This window comes from Micropterus salmoides, unplaced genomic scaffold (assembly GCF_014851395.1).
Source record: "Micropterus salmoides isolate LMB-PRFRI ecotype aquatic unplaced genomic scaffold, ASM1485139v1 Ms_hic_scaffold_1, whole genome shotgun sequence".
NCBI lineage: Eukaryota > Metazoa > Chordata > Actinopteri > Centrarchiformes > Centrarchidae > Micropterus > Micropterus salmoides.
In genome coordinates this window covers 30,461,602-30,480,612 of record NW_024040040.1, presented here as the reverse complement: position 1 = coordinate 30,480,612, position 19,011 = coordinate 30,461,602, and the positions used below count along the sequence as shown (strand labels likewise).

Here is a 19,011-nt window from a genome sequence, read left to right as displayed (position 1 = left end):
GAGAGCAGGGGAAAACAGAGAAACAAGCAGACAGAGTAATAACTGGGGGAACAGACGGAACACTTGACAGGCAGACATGGGGCAAAGTAACAACCAACACAGACACAGCACATGTTACAAAATAGCAGACAAGAATCTAACTTCAGACAATAACAGAAACCCTTGTAAACAGACAAACACCAACCAACTATAACACAGGGATCATAACAGACAAAACCTAAACGAGAACACAGAACTAGAACACAGAGTACAGAGCAGACTAAACCAAAATAATGCTGACAAAGAACTAGAAGCAAATACTAAGACATTGAACTAAGGCACAGGACTAGGAACAAAGACTTGGAACCAAAAACCAGACTCCCCAACAAGACACACAGAGGATCGTGACACAGCAGGTTGTCAAGGTAATACAACACAATTTAAGAGACACCATCATTTTCAACATCATATTAATAAAAGACAATTTTGTAAACAGGGTTATGTAATTTAAAGTGCTATTTAGTACAGTAAAGTACTGCATCTAGTACGGTAAACATACACATACAGTACAACAGGGTCAGTTAGTGGCCACAAATTTGATGTGTCTCGAGCCATTGTTTGAGATGGTCCTTAAAACTAGGGTAAGACGGACATTCCCTAATGGCATCTGGTAACTTGTTCCAGATCTCTGTTCCCTTAATTGACAATACAGTTTGTCCAAACGTTGAAACCTAGTTTATTGATGCTGAAAAATGTTACAGGATTTAAAATAATGAGCATTATGAGCATTCCAGCTAGAGTTATTGGCCACTCTAACACATTTGTTTTGTAACTGTTTATTTTTCCAATATTTTGGTTTATGACCAAATATCTTACACAGTATTTTAATCCTCACATGACTAACTCTGTAATTATACATCCTTGCAAGTCATTAACATGGGAATCCATATGATGGGAATGCAACATGACATTCAGCCTCAGCTGTACTTTGTGCTTAGTGTTAATTAACAAAATGTTATCATGCTAACATGCTTAACTAAGATTGTTTACATTACCTACTAAATATCCGTATGTTAACGTTGTCATTTAACACCAAAGCATAATTGCTGCAACATGAACACGATGTGTAATCTGCAAAGCATTTATCTGCAGGGCTGGAGTCCAGAACCTGAGGAGTACAAGGATCTACCACAGCGGAGTCCTGAGGGACACAGTAGCAACACACAAAGCCCCTACCTACAGATAGACCTGCTGAAACCATACAACATCACTGGTAAGCATTCATGCCTTAAAACAAGTAAAGTTTGAAATACTTGTGTACTCCTGTGTGAGAGTATGTACTGTATATCAGTAAAATTAAGAAAATGTTTTCTATCTCTCTCTGCCCTTCTGTAGGTTTGCTAACCCAGGGCGGTGGTGTGTTTGGCACCTTCACATCCAGCTTCTACCTCCAGTTCAGCCAGGATGGTAGACAGTGGTTCACTTATAAAGAGCTTGTCACTGATGCCCGACCCAGAGCCAAGGTTAGACAAATCTAGTCCATACAAGATGTCTATGAAGATTGTCAGTCATCCAGGTCATAGTTATCCAACGAAGGTTAAAGTCAGTCAGTCCAGTTGCCCTTGACTTTAACCTTCGTTGGATAGCCCATGCAACTTTTTATCATATACAATGAAGGACCATTTGCCATTGCTTTTTCAGATCTTGAAATTTATATATTACCATTCTCCCACCAGGTTTTTCAGGGTAACCATGATGATCAAGGGGTGGCAGAGACCCGACTGGACAGGATGGTGTTGGCTCAGTTTGTCCGGGTATTGCCACACGACTTCCAGAATGGCATCTACCTTCGTCTTGAGATCATGGGCTGTAGAGATGGTTAGTAGATGTTTAATGGTACTTTGCTGGTGTTACAGGATTTAGTATACAGCTGGCTCAGGGGGTAGAGAGGTTGTCCACGTATGTCGACGTATCCTTGGGCAAGATACTGAACCTCAAGTGTGCCATCGGTGTGTGAATGTGTATGAAGCAGGTATGCTACGGAAATAATTTTTGTCTGTTTACCGTAAAACTTCAATAAATAGCCGCCTACCCCGTTTACTGGCCTGGTGTGGGAACACATTTTGACAATAAACGCCTGCCTCAATTTAACACCTGGTCTAGTTTTTATAGAAGTTCTTTGTATGTATAAAATCTCTTAAGCCCCACGGGGTTGCCTGCTTTAGTGGCTTCTAAGCTGCTTAGATCGTTAATACAAATATTAATGTTTAAAATATTATCAATATGTCCTTAACATGCTACACATCGTTAGATTGGTTAGATTCTCCACAATTCAATAGTTCCGTTCATTTAAGGGAAACAACGAGCCCCAAAGTCTAATTCTTATAGATATACTGGTGTAACCTGCCTGGTACAAGATAGGAAAGGAAAAAAAGTGATGACTGCTGTTACCTTTGAAGCGCTCGTTAAGTCCGCTTGTTAAGTCCGAATGTGTCCGTTCCTTGATTATTTATATTCCTTTAGTCTGTAAAGATCCACCCATCAAAAGAATCAAAAGAGCTTTTCATAAAAATTTATCCAAATTGTGAATCCTGTCATGTGAAGTCCATCGCTCTCTGTCTGCTAACTTCTCTCATCCTGCAACGTGTTGTTGTTGTGATTAGTATTATTCTGTTTGAAATAAATAAACTGTTTCATAGTAGTTTCAGTTTAGTGCAAAAGAAATGAAAGGTCTGTCCCATATGGACCCCTGTCCCAAAGATAGATAGATAGATAGATAGATAGATAGATAGATAGATAGATACTTTATTTGATCCTTTGCAGGAAATTAAAAAACTGTTACAGTAGCAGCAACCACATTCAGTCCTCACACACAGACAGCACAATCCATATAGTCGATTTGTCAAAAAAGTCTAAAAATAAATACATAAGATAATTCGTTAAGTGGACAGTAACGCAACGAAGCTACAATATACTGGAGTCCTAGAATATAAGAAGAAGAATAAAGCGAATAAAGAAGTAGCCCAAAATCACTACAAGTATCTTATCATACTATTTCTAAAATGTCAGGGTACAATGAATTCCTCAGTTATTTTCTACTATCAGTTCCGACTCCACCTGCATTGTCCTCATTTTTTCACCCAGTAACTCACTTGAGAAGTCGAAAAACATAATTCTTACAGTTGCATCAGAGTTGTTAAGATGTGTATAAACCCTCTGGAGCATGTAGATAAGAGCGTCATCTACACTGATGTTAGGCTGGTAAGCAAACTGTAAAGGGTCAATGAATGTGTGCACAGGGTCAATTCAGTGATTTTAGCAAATAAAAGCCCGGGCTATTATTCAAAGTTTTACGGTATGCTCGTCACCTTCCCCCTTCCTCTCTCCTTTTCTCTGCCGTTTTTACCGCTAAAGTTACTACCTCCTGCTTGCTATGGTTATGCTACATGCAGATATTAGGCGAATTAGACCATAGATACAGCCCTATGAATTCTGTTTTAATTTTTCCCAAATTTTGTGTTTTCCATTTTAATTTTTTTGAATTCTGTTTTACAATTTAATACATTTTATCAAAAGAACGACAGTAAAACTACTATTGTTTATGCAGGAAATGCAGTTGCAAAGGGGCCCATAATTGTTGCAGGGCCCGTAATTTACCTCTTAAATTAGTATAATTTTAATTTAGAAGAGTTAATCTAATCATGTACACTAGTATCACTTACATACAAGTATTTTGTGGAATGTCACAGTACGTTTTTGTAGTAGTCAGTGAATTAAGCTTCTTACTTCATGGTGTCTCTGTCTCACACTTGATTTCATTCATATTCAATAACAATAAAAGAACATGAAATACTTTGACACTCAAACACTATTGCCACATATCTCTACAGTAGGTCCATCTAAATTAAGTTTAAATAAGGATGAATTCATGGAATTTTATGTTAAAGATGAGTAACGTGGGCCCGTATAGAATTCTGGGTAATTGATTGACTGTCTGCGTAGCAAAATCCACACAGAAGAGTAGCTAGCTAGTGTAGCAACTGGGAAATGAACACGAAACGGAGTGAAAACACAGAAGTGGTTTTCAGAAGTGAAAATTGAAAGAAGCAATCGAGCAAGACCAAGCAAAGCCACCAAAAATATTAATTCTCCTTAAAAAGAAACACAGGATAGCAGCAAGCACGAGTTGTGAATAAAAAGAGTCGTAGGGGACACCTGCCACTAGCAACAGCATTGCGCCCTCCACCGTGGTGATGCTGTGCATGAGTAACGTTATGTGACCCCGGACACATGCTAACTTCTACAGCCTGAATCACTGTTCGTTGCAACAGATGGACTTTTTTGCAAGTGAGTTAATTTACAAAATATACAACCTCAACATTTCCTACAAAACTCCTGTCATTTCGCGGATGTTTAATAGACAGCACCTGAAGAGTGAAAACAAAACAACCAACCTAGATATTGTTTGTGGACAACTGCATCGCTGCAAGCTTTGGGGTAACATTGGTTAGTCTGCACTGTTACTGTTTAAAAAAAAACAATTCCAGTGACTGTGGCCTTTTCAAAACGATTTTATTTTACAAACTAAAACTTATCAAATCTTACCTGAAGAGCTCTCTGGCACTCTTAATCTGGACTTGCCATACTGTCAATCGAGAAGGCCCTGCCTGCCAGCTGGATTTAAAGATTTAATAAATGACTTTGCACACCAAAAGGCTCAGGAGAGCAGTTGGTGAATCCTAACGCAATCACCAAGTTGTAATTAAGCTATAAATTCAGGAGTTTCGGGGACATTGACCTGACGACAGAATATCAATCTTTGCCTTACTGTTTGCTGTTTCCTCAACCGGTTCAAAGGCCACACACTGTCCGTCGACTCAGTGCTGTTTGGCATCCTTCTTAAGAGGTGAGGCCCATGAGAAGGTAGAGAGGCAGGAGTTGATGTTTAGAACAGCTGATTTGCTCCGAGGTCCTTCGCTTTCTGGTAGCAGCAGGAAACAGTCATTGGCCCAATCCCAATTTCCCCCCTAAGCCCTAAACCATAGACTGTATATAAGAAATGGACGTAGTCATCGTGACGTAACCCGTTGGTTTGTGGACTGCCGTTTTGATGCCTCGAGTTGGGTGCCGCCATGTCAAGCTTTTGCAACCAGGAAGTGCCCGGAAGTAACGATACGGCGGAGCTAACGGCCATGTGCGGAGCTAGCTAGCTTGTTTAGCTAGGTGCAACTGTAACTCACGTTAACTGTCATTTTAACAGGGCTGATAACTTTGTCTAGCGAACAACAGTCTTAAAACTAAATGTACTCACCAGAGAACAGCCAACTCCTAATAAGCTTTTTCAACGACGCTGGTAAAATTTCCACAGTGCCGAGGGTGCGAGTCGGCTCTAGCCTGATTGACAGGTCGCTATGGTAACGACTTGTCAATCATAGATAATCCCGCCCTGAAACATACTCTGCTTTTTGGTCTATTTTAAAATAAATGGGACCATAATTTACTAAATGAACATAATTTTGTATTGAAGAAGACTTGAAACTAGCGACTGAGACCATAAACTCATCAGGAAAGTGTTTACTGGGGTAATTATTCAGCTGAGAAGTAGAGAAGGTCATTTTCCCATTATTTCTAATGGAGCCGGACTTCTTTTTGCAACCAGAAGAGTCGCCCCCTGCTGGATTTTCAATAGAATGTAGGTTTCAGGGACTTCCGCATTCGCTTCATATTGTAGACCGGAAGCTTCCTGCTTGCCCTAAACTCTGAACCCTCACAGACTTTACTGACATCACTTGGAAAATGATTGAGTTTAAGAGGCTACAAGGGCTCAAAATGCTGTAAACAGGAACGGGACAGCCCTTTGCCACTTTATCACATTACCTTGACAACGCTGAAACAAGTTGCACACGTTTTATTTTATGTTTTTGCCTGATTTTTAAGTCCTGCAGGCTCTTGCCCTACAGAGTGGAGGAGAGGTAAATGTAAATATATATTTGTAATTAATCAATACACTATTGTTGGTCAAACAGCATCATTAAGCAAAAACTAAAATAAATAGTTGAATAAACGAAGTGCGTAATAAGGTGATTGCATTCCTCTGACTTCATGTGTTCTATGCACCATCTTAAGTTAAGAAAACTTTCAACAATTTTAACATCAGCGTAGGTGTTGATGCTTGTTTGTTTATTGTTTTCTTCTTCTCTTATAACGCGAATTTGCCGTGATATTTCTCTCGCTGCCAGGCTTCCCCTGGTAACTCCCATGTTTCACGACATACCACTATGAACTGTGGGCAATTCCCTCTGCCAAAGTCGGCAGAAATGCGGACTTACGAAAGGGGCTATAAAGGGCTCAAAATGTGCGCAAGAGATCCCTCGTGCACTTGACGATTTGACAGTGGGACAGCCCTAAGCCCTCACGGACTTCCCAGGAACATGGCTCAAAGTCTGTGAGAGTGGACATTGGGATTGGGCCTTACAGTATGTGGCTCGCTCTGATCTGTGGTTCACTGTCCAAAGCTTGATGTCCTCTCTGTTACTGGTTGGCTATTAGTTTGAAATACTTTACAAACTCTGTTGGCTGATGAAGTGGTAAAAGTTAATTCAAAACAAGATAACATTTCAAAAGGTAAAACTTGTTGGTTGCTTCTTAATGAAAAGATACTCATTTAAAGGGATTATATGTAAGTTATTAAATGTTTCAAATTTCCATTGCCTGATTGTCAATGGGCTCAAAACTCATTTAGAAATGAAGCACATGCCTGTTTTCTCCATTGCTTGCATCAGCCACTATTCTGCTTTTAATGTGGGGACTCCGGGTCGGATTCCGCTCTGTACGTGCTCCTGAGCCTCTCTCGTAACACAGCGACAACACGGCAGCTAACGACATGCAGTCCACTAACACCATAAAACAGGCTCCACGCAAAACAATAAAGGTTTATATGCTGAAGACCATCAGACCAAACGGGTGCAGATGATGTCGAGGAAGAACAAAGTGAGCAATAGTAAAGATGGAGAAACACAGAGAAAGTCACGTTATCTTGCCAGCTAACGCCGAGCAGTTGCTGATGTTAAAGTTATATCGCTTTCCACATTACTTCACCAACTAACGCGACCCATGTTACTATCCTGTGTACCGCTGTTGATTTAGCCTGTAAGAAAGGATGTAAGCGTAAAAAGCAAATGTGGAGCGATTTGTTTTGTAGGCTATAGTGATGCAGCCAGGAACAGTCAGTTAGCGCTACAGTAGCTTGGACCTGCTGCTGTTTGCTTCGTAACGTTCATTTTAGGTTTATTGTGGTTTTACCAATACTCAGGTTCACAGCTTCTCCACCTCTCAGTTGCTGTAACTAACGTGACCCACATACAACTTCACAGCGACAACAACCCAGAGGAAGAGCCATGCAGTAACACTCCAGTAAAGTTACTTACTGCCGTCTTATTAATATAAAGTGTGACACAATCTTATTCTAAAATCAGCCCAGCTCACAACCCGTTTCGTTATCATCCAATACATTTAGCTGTGCTGACAATGCTGAGCCTCTGGTGAAAGATAGACAGATAGTAAAGATAGTTACTGAAAGCAGCAGGCAAGCTAACGCTGTGGCACGTCGGCTAAATGCAGTAAATGTACCGTGATCATGTAACGAGCATGGATTATGTAGCATGTCTACTTATGTTTTAATAAACTTATGAGAATTAATACAAAATTATGAATTTTAATATTCAGGGGATATTAATTCATAAAGCTTCTTGTTTCGCGGGGCACCACCAGAGATTTAATTCACCCAGAGTCTCCGGACCTCTGGGTAGCGTTTTAATAATTATACAATTATTCACTAGTGATCAGTTAGTTAATAATCACTCAATTATCTTAAATTAATCAGTCAGTCTCATATCGAAGGGGTAAATTCTCATGGCAGGGACTTGGAGTTAGGCAATACACACACACAATTCCTGTGATTACGTGAAATTTATTAACTAAGGTGACATAAAAATGCAGTTACATATACATCAAAGAATTAAACAATGGCTAAATAATGAGGATGTACATTTCTATTGTGGGGAGAATTTGATTCACACAGGCAGCTAATGAACGCAAGCTATGAGTTTTAAGAGTTAAAGATAATCTATTAACAAACTATTGGACATCACTGACCACAGAATGCAGGGTTTTGGTCTTACCGCTTGTCGTTTCTCCCAGCCAGGTTGTTGGTAGGCGGCCCCACGCTGGTGGAGTTCCGTGCGTTCTCGGTTAGGACAGCTTAAAGCCGTCGGCCAGTCGCTTTCTCTGCCAGGGAATTACTCCAGAGGTCCGTCTTTTGTCGGCTTATTGAAGAAACTTGCCGTGGGGGCCTTTTCAACCCTGGATCGGGTTAGCAGTTTGGTTGTCCTTTGTTACTGCTGGTGGGCCCACTTGGGTGGGTCGTCGGTGGGATCAGTGGAAGTTAGCTCGACGAATAAAGCTTAAAAAGTTGGTCGTTCTTGAATTAAAATGGTGTAACTAAACGGTCTGATAACCTTTTAACAAAACAAAACCAAAGAAAATAAAAAAAGCGGCCCCACGCCCCCTCCGGTTTCCTGAGAAACTGTCTTTTCTTTAAACTTTTAATATATCTATTCAAAAATCTATTTGTGCATATTGTAATCAAATATCTTCCCACAATCAAACCTTAATTGTCAAACGGGTATACCGTTCTTAGTTTTACAGAATTTGATAAAAGGAAAACAATTGTCAGTAGTTTCAGGATGATGGCATGCACTACTTATTTTGTCCATTTGGGGGAGCTCGGGTTACATGAGGATAGCTTTGATTAATCCTAAAACAATCTTTACGAGCCTGGTAGCAATCTTAAAACCGCACCGCTAGTGGCCGCTGGAAACTCCATAATGCCCCTTTAAACGAGGTAATAACTTTAAACAAACAAAATGAGGAAAAAGGTAAAAATTCGATAATAGCTTGAGGTTCACAGGACCTCGTAAAATACAATTAAATCGTTGCTGAAATAGATTCGAAAGTGGATAGCCTGGGAATTTCTTCCAGAAGAGGCAAAATCATATGTCATATGTCTTTTTACAATGTCAACACTCTCAATGTGACAAGCAGTTAGACAATTCTACAATTTCTAAGAATTAATAAAGCGGGACAGGAGAAAATATTGTTAATACGTTCTTGAGATCAAAATGTATATTCGTGTTAAAGAAGAATACTTCCTGAGCCACAGGTGTGAGAAGCTGAACAACTGTACTTAGACAGCAACCAGTTCTCTGCCAATGATGCCATCATCAAAGAGACAGAGCGCTCACAAAGCAGCTGGACTAAGCAGCCATGTGCTAAGCTGCTTCAAATCCTCCACCATCATCCCTGTCCCCAAAATATCAAGGACCACCAGACTAAATGACTTTCAGACCTGTCCCCCTGCAGTTCCCTATAGAGCAAACAGGGCTAGATAATACAGTTAACATGGCCCTTTATTTCATCTTCAATCCTGGATTCCTCAGGAGCTATGCCAGAATCCTCTTTGTGGATTTCACCTCTGCTTTTAATACTATCATCCCGGCTCTGCTGCAGGACAGCTAAAAGCCTAGTTCACACTACATGATTTTAAGCCCGTCTTGCTCCAATCTAGGGCTGTGATAGGGGGTAAATCAGCGATTGATCGGCACTCGCCAATTAAACGCATTAAAAAAAACGGCTCCCCGACTCACCACTGACACATCGCAGACGTCAGCCAGATATCTAGCATGCCAAATATCTGGAGGAGTCGGCCGACTTGAAGTCCACATCCAGTCAAAGAGAGCAGGCAGCTACTCTGTCACTACAAAAGACTTTTTACTCACCTCCAGCTCTCTCTGTAGCTCAGACAATCCCTGCTACCTATGTGCTAATCAGTTATTTCACTGGTGACAGTCGTTGTCAGCTTGTGTAGTGTGAACGCCACAATGACTTCAAGACTCCCTCACAAGACAGCAAGCTGTGTAGTCTGAACAGCATGGCGATCTGCCGACGCTTAAAGTTGTGTAAGGTGCGTTTGGGCAGCGCTGACTTAACGTGATGCATGCTGGACTTAAAATAAGGCATGCTGGTTAGAAATTGTGTCCGACTTTCGCCGGCGCTGCAAAACATCACCATGTCACATGACATTAAAACCTCGCGGGAGCAAGTCGGTTGCTTTTCTCTGGCTGCACAAAGTTGAAACCACACTATTGCCTGATCTCGCGGCATTTTTCTTTGCAAATGCCGCGAGATCAGTCATTGATCTAAGCTCACAGTAGGCTGATGCAGGTAGAATGTGTCCGACTTGATGGCGCCGTTTTTATACCCCGCCCCTGCAGTCACCTGCAGCTCACGTTACACTGTCAAGTCGGCAAAAGTCAGTCACCGTCATCTTGAACGCACCTGTAGTCTGCACTAGCCTTACGTGGGTCTGAGTCCACCTGCAGGTGAATCATAGACTTCCTGTCCGACAGGAGGCAGCATGTGAAGCAGGCTAAACATGTCTCTGACTTTTGGACCATCAGCACCGATTCCCCTCAAGGCTGTGTTCCCCTGTCATTGTTTCCACATAAGCACTTGTTTATGCACGTGTAAATAATTAAATGCCACATAGCACATAGTCTTCATTATTTTTCTATATTTTGTATATTTTGGCACCTAGTCACCAAAACAAATTCCTTGTGAGTGTAAAAACTACTTGGCAATAAAGCTGATTCTGATTCTGAAATGTGATTCAAATATTCTCCTCCCCAGGTTACCACTGGTTGTCTACCCCCACTCCCCCCTCCCCTGTCCCCCCAGTGGGTGACTGTAGGGAGAAGGAGTTCCAGTGTGAAAATGGTCGCTGTGTGCCAGCAGGTCCAATGGGAGTTGTCTGTGATGGAGTCAATGACTGCGGAGATGGATCAGATGAGATGTACTGTGGTGAGCTTTCCAACCTAATACATCTGAGTAGTATTTACTGTATAAGAACCATGCAATTGTGCAATTTTAAAGTGTTTCTTGGATGTTGTGGACAGGAAACCAGCTGTTAAGTTGCTTATTAAGTGATATTTTGCCTGTCCTGTCCTTGTCATGATGCAAGTCACACTTACCAAAACTGAATATAGAAATGATTCTTACATAGTCTGACCATTCCCGACATACAGGTACGCAGCCGTCTCCTACAGCCACCAGTCCACGCAGCTGCCCTGCTGGTCAGTTTTCCTGCCCCTCAACAGGGGGCTGCATTGAGGCAGGGCAGCGTTGTGATGGGACCCCCAACTGTCCCAAAGGAGAGGATGAAACCGGTTGCCATCCCCACGGCAACTTCACTACCCAGTCAGACAGGTGGAGGGCATTATTATTATTTGTAGCAGTGGTAATAGTTGTAGTATTTGATAAAACATGTTGTTGTTGTTGTTGTTGTTAATCCGCTCTACTTTCTTTCTCATCTCTTTTTATCTAGCTCTAATTTCATTCATGTAAAGTAATCAAGAAGTAGTTTATGTATCTTCTCATCTTGATTCATCGTGCTACTTTACAGACCATACACACCCACCCCTGCTCCTCTAAGGACTCCATCCATGGCTGCTGTCACTCATCCTGCAGTAACACCAATGGTAAGAAAACATTTAAATTAATCACTTTCTCCAAATTCTGCATTTCTGTCACTTGTGTGTATGCCTCAATATGTCCTTATGATCACCTAATTTCTTTCTAATGTAATCTAACCTTTTTTTTATTGTCAAAGCTTCTACCATATATCACACGGTTAATTAAAAACAGATACCCACAAATACAAGAACATGCTTTAGTATATGTAATTCTTAAAGATTTCAGTGATGACTAGTGATACTATAAAAACATGTGATCATCTTAATTTGTTTTTTTGAGTATTATAAAATATACATTTTTCAGTCAAGTTTACAGATTTTATAAAAATATAATATAAATACCCTACAGCTAAATATAATAATAATTTACTGATACTGAGAAATGTATTTTGGGAAGGGGTACAAGACAGGGCTGCCCTCTTTTCCCACCTCTCCTTACACGCATAATAGAACTGCTTCAGCCAGAATTAGCCAAGACCCAAAGATTACAGGTGTTAATATAGGTATATATCAATATACACTTAATTTATGTTCTAATGTATTCACAGGATGGGGGACCAGGTTATCGTGGTGAGTGTTAAGATTCGATGGATTTACTTTCTGTGTGCATTTTCAGAACCGCAGCCTGTGTTAGTTTCTAAATTCAATTATTGTTTTAATGTATTGTGTTTTAACTGTGCCAAAATTAATCATTCTGCAGGCATCTGCTCCTCTTCCCTTGGACTGGAGGATGGGAGAATTCGCTATGGTCAGCTGACCTCATCCTCACATCATGAGAACAACCCTGCTGATGCTGGACGCCTAAACATCGCCCCTAATGTGTGAGTGATCTGATCTTTGTATGGTTGTCGCCCCTAAAGCATATAATAGCCTGAACATTTGATGTGGTTTTCTGCATGCACTTTAAAGCTATTTAAATGTATTGCCCTTTATTTTTTTAAACTGAGAATATAAAGCATGCAAAAAAATCTTCTTCTGTGCAGTCAGGTTATGGAGCCTGGATGGAGCCCATTGCCTACAGATCCTCATCCATATTTTCAGGTAGACTTCCTGGAGCCCACATGGGTATCAGGGGTGGTGACCCAGGGCAGTGAACGCATGTGGGGTTACCTCACTAAATACCGCCTGGCATTTGCCCTGCACAGCAGTCTCTTCACAGACTACACTGAGAATGGGAAGCCTGGTGGCCCTGCTAAGGTATGTGTGTTGTGATTTCAAAATTTAGAGCCATATTTAACATCAAGTGTTTTTTTGTAATTAGATAGATATATAGATAGATTGATAGATAGATACCATACCAATTAACAGTGTTGGTGGTGATTAGATTAGATCCAGAAAAATCCAACAAGTTATGTACTTATGTGGAAGTGTCCCCTGGTATGTGCAGGTGTTTGAGGTGCGGATGGTGGGAAGGACCCCTGTGACCTGCTGGCTCAGTCGGCTGGTCAGAGCTCGCTACCTGCGTATCATCCCTGTGGAGTTCAGACACACTTTCTACCTGCGTGTGGAGATTATGGGCTGCAGAGGAGGTGAGGAACTGGACTGAATGCACTAAACGATAACAATCAGAATTCTCAGGACCCAGTTCCTCTTGCATGCGCGCGCATCTACAAGTTCTTTGTTTTACAGAACTAGTGCTGTGCAGTATCACCTACTCCACATCAGTGTTCATATGAAACAACCCTTTTCTTCTGATCTTGTAGATGAGCTGGTGACCCCCAGCAGTGTGACCATGTCTCCCTCTGGTGGTGGCAAAGTGACTGTGCAGAGCTGTAAGCCAGGCCAGTTTGCGTGCGGGCATGGTGAAGAATGCATCTCTGTCTCTGTGCTTTGTGATGGTCGACCGGACTGCACCGACCACTCTGATGAGATCAACTGTGGTGAGAGTTAAGCGATATTAGGTCCAATATATTTTTCATCTTCTATCAAGCCACAACACAAATTTTTAGTCTCCTTATGTGATTAAGTGAAAACAAAAACATTTTCCTTTATCCACATCTGTCTTTGTCTCTGTCTCTTTCTCCTCATACTGTTCTTCAGGTACGGCTCCAACTAGAGGCTTTCCGGGGCTGCACAACCAGACAGGCTCAACAGGGAGACCAGGTTTCCGTGGCGACAGTACAACAGGTGCCCCTGGCCTCCATATCACCAGTTCCCACGGTGGCCTTCCTGGTGTACCTAGCCCAGGGGTCACAGGTCAACCTGGACTTCAGAAGACTACAAGCTCAAGTAAAGGTACAGTTGCCGATCAAATCTACTTTTTACTCAGTGTTGTTGTTTTTTTAATCAGGAATTAAACTTTTTTCTCTCCTTTTCTGGTGTTTCTGTTTGCAATACACTTTTGATCAATTCTGTTTTTGTCCTAAATGATCAGGCCATTGACCACCACACCATCTGTCTACCCAGGGGTCCTTGCTGGTTATCCTCCAATCAGACACAACCCATGGGTTAACACTTTAGACAGAATAGACATATGTTGTAACGTCTATTTTATTTTTTATTTACAGGCGTTTGGATCACTACAACCCCTCATGATGGTGGCCTACCCAGAGTGCTTTGTGTGGAGGGGCAGTTTGCATGCCAGTCATTCGGCTGTGTTGACTCGGCGCAGGTGTGTGACGGCAGACAGGACTGTTTGGACGGATCAGATGAAGAACGCTGTGGTATGCATCAACAACCTGTCAGGGGGCAGACTAGTGGAAGTACAGAAGAATAGATTTGGAATTATTCTCTATATATATCTATGTACATGTGTATATTGGCAGGAGGAAAAGCGAACACACAGCACAATTCAAGTTCCACATAGAGATAATATTAATTGTAGCTGTAATAATGTAAATATCAATAAAGAAATTAATAATAATGATAGCAATGGCAATGAATAATAATTAGTGATGGGCAGCAATTAAAATATTTAATTGTGATTAATCACATGATTTTCTGTGATTAATGGCATTGTTTTTCACAAAACTGAATAATGAATAAGTAGTGTATTACGCACTTTTAATATAAATGTACTGCTATATACACAAGTGAAATAACATGTGGTTTGCAAACCCCTTAAACAAATAAGGTGCTTTTTACTAGTATTCCCTTTACACAGTAGCAATAAAATATTTCTTGTAAATCTCACTTAAACAAGTTACCATCAGAGTCCAGAGCCACGATCATAACAGGCACCTTCTGAGCAACAGGTTAATGTATAGAAATCTGTTTTCTTGTTGTTTTTTTTTTAACAGCAGCATAAACAGTCTATGTTCAGTAGCAAGTGTCCCTGTTTGACTGAGGTGACGTGTTCGAGCACAAGGTGTAGCAACAAGTGGGCGCGTTCCTGTGAAACTGCCATGGTTGTGCTCGCCTCACGCAAGTTGAATTGTCTTGAAGTATTAGTATGTGATATACAGCACACAGCTTTAATTAATTAATACGTTAAAACTAGAATATCATGTTGACTTGCCCAGCCCTAATAATAATAGGACTAATAATAATCACCAGACTCTATGGCTCCAGAGGCAGAAATACCTGATGAAAGCGAGAGGAGAAAAATAGATTTTTACTGTAATTTCATGATGGACCTCACACATACATATAAGCAAATCCTTCGGAATAAATTAATTGATGTGTTATTCCTTATAAAACTAAGTTGAAGAAAGTTCTATTATTGTATTCCCATATCTTATCAGGCACCACAGTCACACCAGAGGTGACTCCACCGGCCCCCCCGGTGTCCGGCCCCTGCTCTACTAAGCAATTCTCTTGCGGCAGTGGGGAGTGTGTTCACCTGGACCGCAGATGTGACCTGCAGAAGGACTGTGTGGATGGATCAGATGAGAAAGACTGTGGTAAGATATTCTGCCACTTCAAAAAAAGCATAATCGGACAGAACAGGCACATACTGATATTTTTCCTCTCCTCTCCTCTAGTGGACTGCATCATGTCCCCATGGACAGCATGGAGTGCGTGCAGTGTGACCTGTGGTCTGGGTTCCTTGTTCCGGCAGAGGGATATTTTGAGGGAAGCTCTGCCGGGAGGGGCCTGTGGTGGAGCTCAGTTTGACAGTCGAGCATGTTTCCCCCAAGCATGCCCAGGTCTGTTCTCTGAACCTGAGGTCAAAAATGGGATGAATCTTTCACGGTATTTTTTATTTATTTAACGGTTATCTCATTCTCTCCTTTCGTAGTTGATGGTCAGTGGTCATTGTGGACAGAGTGGTCGGAGTGTGACGCTCAGTGTGGAGGTGGTGTCAGGCAGAGGAAGAGAACATGCTCTACTCCTCCTCCCAAGAATGGTGGGCGGGACTGCGAGGGCATGACCCTGCAGAGCCAGAGCTGCAACAGCCAGCCCTGCACTAAAGACATCAGCACACAGACAGGTGATTCATACTCAATATTAAAGGGTTCAAACTGTAAAATCTCTTGTTGGTGTTTAAATTCTTCAGTTATTCTCTTCTAGCCTGAGGATGGTAGTCCACTACTCTTGCTTTGACCACCTTGATTACTGCATTGCTGCATGATTAAGTCTGTAAACTGTCTGAATTATTTCTGTTCCCTTGATTGGTTGTCCAGGCTGTGTGAACAGCATGGTGCTGGTGACTGAAGCAGACTGCCAGGCTGGGAGGGTAGAGCCCTGTCCTGCGACGTGCTCACATCTCAGCTTGACCAGCAATTGCACTGCAGCATGTATACCAGGTAGGACACATGGGAGGTTGATGGGGTGTCATTATGGACATAAGTGTGTGGAGTGATGCCATTGTCTCCTTTATAATGTCATATTATTGTGAAAGATTGACATAATTTTGGGTACATTGAAAAGTTATTATAGTTTAGCATTTTTTATTAGTTTTTATTTTGATTCGCTTTGACTTTTTGTATTCAAGTTCAGTTTAGTTTGAATTAGTTTTTAACGCAGGTTTGCGTTAGTTTCAGTAGTTTGTTTTAGTCTTTCGGACAGCTTTTTCCTGATTTTCACCACTCTGATGCCAGAAGAGGGGTGTGGACTGAAAACTGGCACAGCCAAGAATTTGGAAGATAGATTTCATATCCAAAGAAAATACTAGGCTTAAGATGAAAAACTAAAGTAATTTACTCTATAATTTTAGCTGACTTTAGTTGTTTTGCAAACAGGCAATACAGTTTCAGTTAATTCTTTTGTAAAGCTCTGTTTTTATTTTTATTATTGAAAAAGTTTTTTCACATTTTTCTAGTTTTTGTTATTGCATTAGTTTTTGTTAACGATAATAACCTTGGTACACTATCACAATACAGTTGAATTAATAACTACATATATAGCATTTGAGTGGGAAGTGCCATGCAAAAACAAAGTCTAAAGGGGATACTACTATATCAGCAGAGCAATAACGTAATGCACAGCAGAGTACAGGGCAGGTAGACTGACAGGCAGAAAAAATATTATGAATACTCATTAAATGATGACGTTAGTCTTGTAATATTATGACTGTTTTTCTGGACTTGTCAGAGAACACAGATATGTGGGATGGATTTTGAATTGCAGAATATTTTGAACATGAGCAGAAAACCTGCTGAAACACCGGAGCTATTAAAGTCCAGGAGTTTCTAACAGAATTAAAAATAATTCATTTCTCATCGAGGTGAAAAGGTGCCACATGCACATTTAAAGAGGTTACTTCCCCAAACAAAAGACACACAAGAGGAGAGAAGAAATGAGAGGGAAATCATGCCTGCACTGAATAATTTACTGGAAACTTTCAGTAAGACTGAATGAAATTGTCTGTTGTTTATGATTCCTGATTGTTTCCATTACATATGCTCTATTAAATTATTCAATAATACAAACATTTTCAAAAGCAACAAACCTGTATTAAAGGATATTTTTGCTGGAACGATAGTGGCTCCCTGAAGGTTCATTCACTGGTAGCTGAAATGCTGATTAACATGTTATTCATTCATCTCCAGGGTGTCGCTGTCCTGATGGTCTGTACCTTCAGGGTGGGCGATGTGTGAATGCCAGCCAATGTGTCTGTCTGTGGGACGGTCAAACACTGCAGCCAGGACAGACGGTCAGCAGGGACCACTGTACCACGTGGTGAGAGACATAGACTCATTCTTTTTTTTAATTTTCTACTTGAAAAGCGAGCTATGTTTTCAAAACTGATGGTATTCCTGAAATTATAAGTATTTTAAATTGTACATAATAAATAATAATAATTCACTCATAATTTCTTCATTATTTTTACTTTTGCAACTGTTTATTTTGGAGGAGGAGTAATATTTTTCAGTTGATGGACAAAGTTTTTCCCAGAAATGTCTCGGACCACTGGACTGATGTAGCATTGTGTTGATGTTGATTAAAAAAAAGACAATAGAAACAAGAAGACAATCTAAATGTAAAGACAGGCTAATGTATGTGTTTCACCACCAGTTTGTGCAGAGATGGACAAATAACTTGTGACACCTCCAGTTGTGTGGGGACCTGTCATTGGTCAACCTGGTCGTCATGGTCACCATGTGATGTAACCTGTGGTCTGGGGCTACAGCAACGCTTCAGGTGAGCCTGTTTAATTCATCATAATCCGATTTGTAAAGCTACTTACTTTTGGAACATCAAACAACTTTCAAAGGCCTTATCTCAGCCTCCTTTCACTTTCACCTCTTTTCACAACAGAAGTGTGATTATGGTGAATTTAATAAATTATTCTGTACATTATGTACTTATTTCCTGTGGTTGATGTCTTTTGTATTCTCTAATAGCACTCTTTCTAACTGCTCTAAAGCTACAATAGACAACTTGGAGAATAGACGGCTAGATTTTATAAGTATCCAAACGAAGAAATTTCACAAGCCAAGAATTATCTGTATATCACGGGCAAAATGTCTCTCCATTAAAGGTAAAATGTTACAACATTACTCAGAATGTAAGGACAGAACAACAGGTGTATGAACATTAAAACTATCTTACAGTTGTGGGCCTTTCTACTCCTATGTTGCTGGATTCATCTACTCTGTTGACTGCAGTGGTCTGTGGTGTTGTGGGGCCAGAGGGGTCTGTGAGGTGACTGGCTGGTCGCTAGTCACCCCACAGGCGCTTGTGGAGTTTCACAACTCCAAAAATTATTTACATTTTTCATTTAGCTGACGCTTTTATACAGAGCGACTTACAATTGCTATATATGTCAGAGGTCTCACTCCAAAGGCATGTGTCTTATCCACTGCGCCATCATCACCCTAAAATTATTTTTTGATTCTCTTATCAATTTTCATGAAATATTCAAAATCTACAGTTTGTTTCTTCCCTCAAAACTTCTCAGAAGTGAATACAGTGATGAAATAGCATATGACATTTATAAAAGACTTTCAGGTGTTCAATTTCTCTGCTGCTTTTCACTCCTCACTTGAATGCCCAAATGATTGCTGGGATATCTGTGCTGTCAAATTCATTCAACCGATGCATCCTCTGTAAAATGGGA

General features: G+C 40.8%; 1 protein-coding gene across 1 annotated transcript in view; it reads left to right on the top strand.

The window, feature by feature from the left end:
* The window catches only part of scospondin (subcommissural organ spondin), a 133,396-nt gene that overhangs the window by 35,509 nt on the left and 78,876 nt on the right, over positions 1-19,011 (top strand). The window contains exons 37-55 of the mRNA XM_038692256.1: positions 1,132-1,252; positions 1,375-1,502; positions 1,716-1,857; positions 10,726-10,896; positions 11,121-11,301; positions 11,498-11,573; positions 12,116-12,137; positions 12,268-12,388; positions 12,551-12,764; positions 12,955-13,096; positions 13,271-13,447; positions 13,608-13,835; positions 14,075-14,230; positions 15,251-15,409; positions 15,491-15,655; positions 15,748-15,939; positions 16,133-16,255; positions 17,501-17,630; positions 17,967-18,092. Coding sequence (XP_038548184.1) covers positions 1,132-1,252; positions 1,375-1,502; positions 1,716-1,857; positions 10,726-10,896; positions 11,121-11,301; positions 11,498-11,573; positions 12,116-12,137; positions 12,268-12,388; positions 12,551-12,764; positions 12,955-13,096; positions 13,271-13,447; positions 13,608-13,835; positions 14,075-14,230; positions 15,251-15,409; positions 15,491-15,655; positions 15,748-15,939; positions 16,133-16,255; positions 17,501-17,630; positions 17,967-18,092 — 2,774 coding nt within the window. The remainder of the gene's footprint in view (positions 1-1,131; positions 1,253-1,374; positions 1,503-1,715; positions 1,858-10,725; positions 10,897-11,120; positions 11,302-11,497; positions 11,574-12,115; positions 12,138-12,267; positions 12,389-12,550; positions 12,765-12,954; positions 13,097-13,270; positions 13,448-13,607; positions 13,836-14,074; positions 14,231-15,250; positions 15,410-15,490; positions 15,656-15,747; positions 15,940-16,132; positions 16,256-17,500; positions 17,631-17,966; positions 18,093-19,011) is intronic.